Source organism: Sinocyclocheilus anshuiensis, unplaced genomic scaffold, assembly GCF_001515605.1.
Source record: "Sinocyclocheilus anshuiensis isolate Anshui unplaced genomic scaffold, SAMN03320099.WGS_v1.1 scaffold253, whole genome shotgun sequence".
Lineage (NCBI taxonomy): Eukaryota > Metazoa > Chordata > Actinopteri > Cypriniformes > Cyprinidae > Sinocyclocheilus > Sinocyclocheilus anshuiensis.
This window is the reverse complement of record NW_015537969.1, coordinates 2536794-2546300: the sequence shown is the minus strand read 5'-3', so window position 1 is coordinate 2546300 and position 9507 is coordinate 2536794. Positions and strand designations below refer to the sequence as shown.

Here is a 9507-nt window from a genome sequence, read left to right as displayed (position 1 = left end):
TATTTTAAAGAGGACAGTTAATTCATAACTTCAAATGATCAGTTTGTGCCAGAAAGGTAATTTTCCAGTCAAAAACCATATTGACTCACTCGTCCAGGAACTCCAGCACCAGTACAGTCCAAACCCTGAAAGGTAAAAAAGTTTTTTTTTTAACAATTTAAGGAACAATACCCCATATGCACGTGTATCAACATCCCTGACAAACTGTATATAAGCAACAGTCTTGCTTTTAAATGTTATGTACCAGCCTCCCTCCCCCCATCCTGAAGAATCAGTCTTGATGTAGGATTTTTAATTTATGTTATTAATGTATTAAGAGATTATGCCAGTAAAAATGAAACTTTTGAGTAGTCGGCCAAGCTGGATCACTGGCACAGAAGCTAGCTCCTAATGAGGCATTTGTATAAGATGCCAAAATAAACAGTGCTGCAGTCATTTATTCCCAGCAAGCCTGGACAGAGAGCGGGATTTAGCACACAAACATACTTATTTGGTATGATTCAGTGTTTGACATTTCTTACCCGGTCTCCCTTCTCTCCTTTAAGGCCTGACTGACCCGCATGGCCCTCCTGAATAACCTGCAATACAATGAAGAATTCAATGTACTCCATTATATTTGGAGTATACATTATACTCTGCACTTTATAGCACAATGTCATATGAACCCTATGTTGAAAAGACCAGCTTGGATTGAGCCAGTAAGCAAAAAACATGTGTTTACTGTGCCAAAGGTTTCAATCAGGCAAATGTACATGCAAATATGGAACAGAGCATGTGACGTGATAAAAGCACTGATCAACTGTGCAAAAATATCTGGCACTGGACAAAAAAAAACATTTCTAAATGAAAATATTTCTAAATGCATTTTGTGCATTAACACTACACAGCGCATGTGTGTTTGCAAGTGCATTGATAGCTGCTTCTCATAATGTTCTTATAAAAGTTCCTCCAAAGCAGCCGCAAGTCTGGCCAACATTTAAACATTCATACCCAACAAGTATCATGAATCCTTGCCAGATTTTTCAAAGGCATAAATGCATCTCTTTCCAAGGGCGTGATAACGCAGCACTCATGCACACTCAAGCATGCAAATCCTGCTGCCTACCTACACAGCCAATAAACATGCTGCACACATGACAACCTGAACGTGAATACCCACACTCGATTCCTCATTGAGCAGTACACAGCCTGCACACTGGAAAAAAGAGAAAACCAGGTTGTTCCTATCCATGACATGTCTGTGTGTGATTTTTGAAATAGTATTTCGCTCCACTCTACTTTAAACCAGCTTTGCTTTTTGATGTTGTTACATATGTTGGCCTGCTGGTGGCAGTGCAACATAACGTTAATTGGCATGGGAGTGCAGAATCGGGGGCGCGCACACGAGGACCACGACTGCGTGTCATTTCAGCTTGCCGCGGCCCTCTCACGGGAGACAAAGATCAATAGGAACAGAAGACTCCTCACGGCAATGTTCACCAACACCAGCTGCAAAGCTATAAGGGAGGGGGGACACGCAAAGTCAAATACTTATAAATAGCTGTTAGTTTTTAGCGGAAGAGCGCAATTAAAACAAAATCCACCACCAGTCGAGTCCTGCTCAGCCAACAGGCGGTTAACGGGCATTGATGTGGTGAGGTAAGAGAGAAGGAGAGGAAGGGGCCCGTCTCTGTGCCGCAGCTCTGAGAACGGTTGGCTGACGCTCTGGGCTGATTCATTCTTTCCAGAGGTGCACACAGAAGAAAGCTACATGATGAAAATCAACTCTTTGAGATTTTCACACACTCGCTCTGTTCGCATGAATGAATGGATTTATGTGCAATCCTATATTCTATTGTTAGAGACCATATCGTTTTAAGAGAGTCTTTGTCTATGACCAATTGTGCGCGCTCAGTGCTGTAGAGGAATATACTGGGTTTAATACAATTTAAGCTCAAACAGCAGCATTTGAGCCATTATATTGCTACATATATTATCAGCAAATTTAATTTCAAAGCAAAAATCTAGGTTACAGTGAGGCACTTACTATATAGTGAATAGGGCTGATCCATAAACATTAAAATACTCACTGTTTTCATAGTATAGACAGAAGACATGAAGAATATGCATGTTAACATTAATCTTGTGTTAGAAAAAAAATACTAACCTTTTCTGCAGTCAATTTCACAACTTATTTGCCAACTGTAACACCTAAAACACTAAAATGGTTGTAAAAAGATGAAAACAGCTTTAGTTTTAACAGAAGAAATAATGTAAAAGCTTTTCGAACATTATAAGCTTTACATTTGTGTTTAAATCCTTCAAAAGTGTCCCTGTTTACTTCCACTGTTAGTACCTCAGTGTAATCTTGATTAGTGCTTTTATGTCGTTTCAAGAAAATGGAGGAAGATCAACTTTTGAATGATTTAGCAAATGTGAGATTGATACCATGACAAAAAGGACACATGGGGTTGTGTGGACTTCACAGATGCACAAGGTCCTACATCCAAATCAGTGTTACTCATATATGAAGTATTTAGCAATATTTTGAATATCTGTTTTTATATTCTCAACTTTCATTTTAATTTAAGTTTTACAAATTGTCTTATGCTCTTGACATTTTTATTATTATTTCTTTATTTTTCTATATATCCATTTTTAATTTTAATCTAAAAAGTAATTTTTGAATAATTTAAGCTTTATTTATGTCTACTTTTTGTGTTAATTTCCGTGTGTGTGTGTGTGAGTGTTCATCTAATGCTTATATTTTATTTCAGCTTTAGTTACATTGCTAAAAATGATTTTTAATAGTTTAGTTTCAGTTATCAACAACACTGGTTCGCAACAATTTGAGACACGGCCGTTGACCCATTGTTTAGCTCTGTGAATTAAATCAAAACCAAAAAAGTCCCACTCACATCCCACTCAAATATTGGCATGTTCAGGCTTTGCATTTCATTTGAAAAAAGGTAATACCGTTTTTCTATTAGTCATAAAAAACAAGTTGAGTGTTGAGTGGGTGCAGAGAGGGGAAAAGGTGGCAAACAGACAAGAGTTTTATGTGCGAAACATGGGTGTTATTTGTGCCAGAGAAGCACATTTACCAAGCAAATGCAAGTCTCTCTAATTCCAGGTGGTGTAATATTGCACAATATGCTGAATTATCATAAGTAAATGATCTCATGAGTTTGTCAGGGTCAGTGTCAATGTTCTTCCCACTGCAACTTAGCATGCAGCAATTTACTTACCAATTACACTGAATTTCTACAGCTATTGGGTAAAATCTGCTGCTGCCACAAATCTTTTTGTCAGGTTTGAAGCCTTATAATTGGGACTACCTGTTGCTGTTCATGGCAAATAGAAATATTTGATTTTCTGGTTACTTAATTCAAATAACTTACTTTTTCTGCAAGTTCCTTGGATCCGAGAATCGCCTGTAGAACACAAAAACAAAGAAATGGACAATGTAAGAAATGTTAATGTTACAAACTTTAAAAGACACAATGAATCCAAAGTAGCTACAGATCTAATAACCATGTTTTCAGCAAACATGAAGAGAGATCACATAAAACAGGAAAGCCTCCTAAATAGGGTCTAGCGATGCCTATGTGCATATTATGCCATCTCTAACTTTTCATGCTTACCTAACAATGTTCTGCTGACTTGATGTTGGCATATCTTTATCTAGAATTGTTTGTATTGTCATTTTACTGTTACAGAGTTTCATCAGTATGATCAACAGTGAATATGAAACTCTTTTGAAAGAGAGCAAATGGGGAGGAGAACTGGCAGGAACGGAAAGGGGGAAGTGCAGTGAGGAGGGACATGATTTGAAAGAGAACATCTGGGACAGGCAGAAAAACAAAAGATGTGTTTGTGGAGCAGATGTGTAAGTAAATCCTCGAGTCATGTCCGAGCAGAGAGAGCAAACACAGCATCGGGAAGGCTAATCAGACTGGATAGGCATGAAAAAGGAAGGAGAAATCATAAAAACAAGAGTATGACAGAAAAGAGCTCAGTGCCTAATCTCCGGTCATACACTGAGATCCAGGTTAGAAATTGCTGAAAGCGCATGCACGCACGCATGCACACACAAACACTGAAAACAGGGTTCCACAGAGAACATGAAATGGACATGTTGTCCGTATAGCTACAGGCTTGCACAGGATGGAAGAGAATTGTGATGACCTGTTCCAAAAACCCTGGTGGAATGAGCGCATGAATAATGCAGGAAACTTTGTTTAGCTGCAACCGTGCAGCTCTCAGCTCATGAATTTCTCCCTGCCGGTGAGCTCAACAGAAAACAGATGTGATGACAGAAGAATGCTGTGCTTCTATAGGGACTTTAATGCAGGGTGGATTGAGGATCTGCGTCGGAGGAAGGGGTTAATCCAGAAGTAGACTAATGCTAGCAGCGTCCAACACAGCCTGGAACTCATTACAGTCTGTCGTAAAACACAGAATGCTATGGTACAAGACAGTAACCTGGGTCAGGGGAAAACATGGGAGCTTGTGTGAATTTTTTATTTTCTGCGCATGTGTATCTCCAACAGATAAATAAAGAAAAGGGCTGGAAGTATGTCTGTGCTGAGCTTGAGCTCACAGCTGTGGAGCTGTCTGGTAAAGATTGTATATGGAAGAATTCCGCAAATTATCAAACACGCACAAAATTACCATAATTTGTGCATGATCTCATGTACACGTCGGCAAAACATGGCAGTTTCTTTAAAAGTAATGCAACTGCAAGTATATTGAAGACATATGCTACATTTATATATATATATATATAAATGTGTTTAACCCTCTGGTATTGTTTATTTGGGGATCACCCAAATAATTATACCCAAAAGTGACCGAGAATTTTCACCTGAAATGTAGATTTTTTTTTCAGTAAAATCAATGTAATATATTTTTGTTTAATTATATTTTTTATTTTTTAATTATTTTTTTTTTATTTTGAGAGAATTTAATGGTACTAATTAATACTTATGCAATAATTATGATCAATTTTTTCCAATTGAAAATAATATTTTTTTCGAATATTTGTATATTACTTTTCAATTAAGTCAGTATTTCATGTTTGAAATGTTGGTTTGAAATGTGGAGTGTCTATTTTGCACTCTTGATATTTTAGAGACTTTTTTTTCTTTTTTTTCAGTCTGAAATGACCGAAGATTAACAGAAATATATATATATATAAAGCATACACTGGACAATTGAAGTCATCTTTTTCAGTAAATAAATAAATTTTCCTAATACAATAAATTAAATAAAATATTTAAATCTATTTATTTGAAATGAAAAAGAAGCATTTATTTGAGAAGAAAAAGAACCATTAGACAGTAAGACATTATAAAGAGACCTTTCATAGACCACAAAAAGTTAATTTTTCTTACCCCATTTAAATTGTAATTATAAATCAGGGTTAGATTAAATAATAATAATAATAATGTTTTATTTATATAGCGCCTTTCCAGAGCTCAAGGACACTTTACAATAAACATCAGAAATGTGAGGATAACATCAAAAAAACAATCAAACAATAATACAGAAAGTAAAGTAAAGAGAACATCAGACATCCAGAGAGTAATATATGGATAAGACAACATAAAACAGAATAAACAGAAGTCAACTTAAGAAAGGTAACATTGTGAAAACAAATGAGTTTTGAGCAGCGATTTAAATTCAGACAGGTTATTGGCAAGACAGAGCGATCTGGGAAGAGAGTTCCATAATTTAGGGGCAACAACACTAAATGATCTGCCCCCCATGCAAGAGAGGCGATATCGAGGGACGGCGAGAAGACCAGAATCAGAGGACCGCAATGAACGAGGTGGAGAATAGGGAAGGAGCAGACTGTGAAGATAGTTAGGAGCCAGACCATGCAAAGCTTTAAAAGTAAGCAGGATAATTTTATACTTAATACGATAGGCCACTGGTAGCCAATGCAGATCAGCCAGAATAGGGGTGATGTGGGCAGAGCGCTTAGTGCGAGTGAGAATACAAGTGGCTGAATTTTGAATATACTGTAATTTAGCAATGGAGGTAGCTGGTAAACCAATGAAAAGGGCATTACAGTAATCGAGACGAGAGGAAACAAAAGCATGGATGAGAGTTTCTGCATCATTGGCACTAATGAAAGGACGGAGCTGGACAATTTGTCGTAAGTGAAAGAAAGCTGATTTAGTGAGAGAGTTAATATGAGACTGAAATGAAAGAGAGGAGTCAAACATAACACTGAGATTTCTGATGATACTAGATGGAGCAATTAGAGTGCCAGTGATATTGCAAGTAAAGTCAGGGGGAGTTAAATAAATAATTAATTCATTATTAAATAAATAAAATAAATAAATCAGTGTGTTAATGGGGTAAGAAAAATAAACTTATTTCATTATATATATTTAATGTAAGTTTGTTTCTCAAGCAAATGTATCTCATTGTAAAGATGTTTGCTTGAAAGTAAGATAAAAAAATACTTAATTCTTGCAGTGTATAAATTGTGCATTGCCATCTAAATTCAGACAATTGCTCAATTTGGCTGGCAAGGCCAAACATTGATTTATTAGTTCTGCTAACATTTTATCAGAGGGATTAAATGAGCAAATACTGAGACAGGAAGTGGCATTAAGCACACAAAGTGATACATCTAATGTGTACCAATGGAGCTAATTCCTCTGTCACTATGGCAGCAAAGATTAAGAGAGCATTTTACACCACGAAACCATTTTAAATCATCTCCACCTCAAATCTCCCACTGTTCTCGTGAGAGAATGGAGAGTGATTCGTGTTGAGACATTTATCCACGCAAAGCAGGAGTTGAATGTTGGTGTACGTGTGACTGTGTAGACATAACAAACTGCTTTGAGTGCGTTTGGCTCCAATACAGGGCCCTCTGGATGTAATTACGTTGCATGTGTGAGTGTATATGAAACAATACACGTGGCAAGCGGAGAAGATATGTGACCAGTTGGAGACCAGCTGAAGTACCTTCACCAACCAGCTTTTTATTAGCCCTGCTAATGATCATGACTCACTGCTGCCAGGAGAAACAACAAGAGCAGCCCACACCAACATCACAAATCCTCTTTTCCACAGAGGCCAAGTTACTCCCCCCATATTCACAGCTTGCGTTAGCAGTGAAAATAGCATCCAAATATCTGGTTTAAGTGGAAGTCATTGTTATCTGGAAAAGACTTAAGGTTATTCTTGGGGAAGTCTGAGACACACAAGTGCAAAAAGATGTGATTTTTCAGCAGTCAAATTGTGTTGCTGATGTAAACTTCAGCTCTACTCCATGCAACTTTGATGGAGTTTTGTTTATAGTGTACGGTTGGCTAGCAGTAGGATTGTTTTAAAGTGATTGCTCACCTAAAAATGAAAACTCTTTCATTTACTTTCCCCATTATACTCCAAACCTGTATGATTGTTCTTTTTCCATGAATCACGCAGGAGGTATTTAGTCAAATGGCTGATTTTCTCTTTTCCCATAAAATTAAGGTTGATAATAGCAGCCTGCTGTCAAGTAAAAAAAAAAAAAAGTATTTAAAAAAAAATATCTTCGAAATGTTTAATATAATATAATAAAAATATTTAAATATTTTAAAATATTAAGACATTACATAATGTAAACCATAATTGTATAAATTTTTATTGTGATTTCACTCCCTGTGCATTAAATAAAATTACACATTTTAATATAGGTTACACTTTATTTTAAGGTGTCCTTATTACAGTGTAATTATACATTTAAGTACTGAGTAATATTAAGTAACTATGTGTATTTACTATATGGTTAGGGTAAAGATTAGGGTTTGGCTTAGGGTTACTTGTAATTATGCAAAATGTATTTTTTTATAATAGCAAGTACATGTAACATGCGTAATAAGATAAAATAAAGTAAAAAAATAAAGTGTTACCTATACAAACCAAAATATATACAGACACCTTCAACATTTCTCACATTATCACAGTTTATTCGCTATAGTTTAGAAAATGGTAATAAAATATGACAAGAACTCAAGAGTTAAAATGTGTCAGAACTAATTCAACTTGATAATGTCAGATATCTTTGATAGAAAGGTATGTAATGAATTAAGTTGAATAGCTGTCAGCTGTTAAATTTCAGTACATAATTAGATAATACCAATTTAGGTCAACCAATTACCAAGCATTGCTTAATTTTGTTCAATCTGTGTTGTAAAAAGTTCACATTAGCAATTAAGGAAAAAACACTTGAGCAAAACATGGTCAGGTCAAAGTGTCTGAATAATTTTTGGTCCCAAATTTTTTTATCAATTTTACTGGTAGTCCAATGTGTGAATAATTTTTGGGTATAATATGTCTGTCAGGGTTCTGGACTGTCTGTATGTGTTTTGCTCCCCATGACCCAGTTTCTACTCTTGTTAATTGTGTTAATTTGATTCCAGCTGTGTCTATTTTGTCCCTCGTTATCCAGTCCTTATAAGCCCCAGTCTGTTCAGTTTGTATTTGTCGGTTCTACCAGTGATGTATGTGTGTCTACCTCCTGTTCCCTGTGCTGGATTTACCCTCTGTGTTGAATACCATTAAAGACTCTTTCGATTATCCACGGCTCCGTGTTCCTTCCGGCAGCGTAACGTGACAGAAGAACTGACCAAAACCGTAACCTCCATGTTTTCCCCTCCTTTGGTTTTCTCGTTTTTCCCAGTGTTTTTGTTTTCCCGTTGTTGTTATGGATCCCTTCATCTGCCCGGAATTCCTCCTCCTCCTGCTGGAGCAGGGGGACAGATCCCTCAGCCCACCATCAATACGGTGCTAGCTCCGTGGGTCTGCCATCCTCCAGCATCGCCGTGGCTGGAGAATCCCTCACCTCCACTTCCAGCCTCCGAGGCCCGGACTCCGCCTCGGCCCGTACACCCAGCGGCTCCACCTCGGCTCCTAGCTCCCTCACCTCCACCGTCACCCGTTGATCCACCAGCTCTCCACCGGGCTCCCTCGTCCCTCCGGCTCCGCCTTGGTTGGGCGTCGACCCGCCATAGCCTCAGGACTCCGCTCCTCCGGCTGCACCTCGTTACTCCGTCCCACCGGCTCTATTGGGCTCCTTCCTCCCGCCAGCTCCACCTTGGTCCTCAGTCGCTCCGGCTCCGCCGCTGATCTCCGGATCTCCGCCTTGGTTGCCAGGCGGAGACCTTCCGGGAGGGGGGCGATATGTCAGGGTTCTGGACTGTCTGTGCTCCCCGTGACCCAGTTTCTCCTCTTGTTAATTGTGTTAATTTGATTCCAGCTGTGTCTATGTTGTCCCTCGTTATTCAGTCCTTATAAGCCCCAGTCTGTTCAGTTTGTATTTGTTGGTTCTACCAGTGATGTACGTGTGTCTACCTCCTGTTCCCTGTGTTGGATTTACCCTCTGTGTTGGATACCATTAAAGACACTTTCGATTATCCACGGCTCTGTGTTCCTTCTGGCAGCGTAACGTGACAATGTCACAGTTTACTTTATTTTGCTATCCTCACTTACATAAATGAACTATAGTGTCCTGCACCCACTAGT

The 9507-nt window shown here is 38.1% G+C and overlaps 1 protein-coding gene and 1 long non-coding RNA gene across 5 annotated transcripts in view; both read right to left on the bottom strand.

Moving 5' to 3' along the window:
• Positions 1–9507, bottom strand: part of LOC107670015 (uncharacterized) — a 718471-nt gene that overhangs the window by 297602 nt on the left and 411362 nt on the right. The window lies entirely within an intron of this gene.
• Positions 1–9507, bottom strand: part of LOC107669973 (collagen alpha-1(XVI) chain-like) — a 64820-nt gene that overhangs the window by 33240 nt on the left and 22073 nt on the right. For 3 of the 4 annotated variants that reach the window (XM_016462410.1, XM_016462424.1, XM_016462435.1), the window contains exons 9-12: positions 3381–3413; positions 1160–1195; positions 522–578; positions 90–125 (exon numbers count right to left, since the gene is read on the bottom strand). In XM_016462410.1, coding sequence (XP_016317896.1) covers positions 90–125; positions 522–578; positions 1160–1195; positions 3381–3413 — 162 coding nt within the window. The remainder of the gene's footprint in view (positions 1–89; positions 126–521; positions 579–1159; positions 1196–3380; positions 3414–9507) is intronic. The other variant, XM_016462417.1, reaches the window with a different exon arrangement.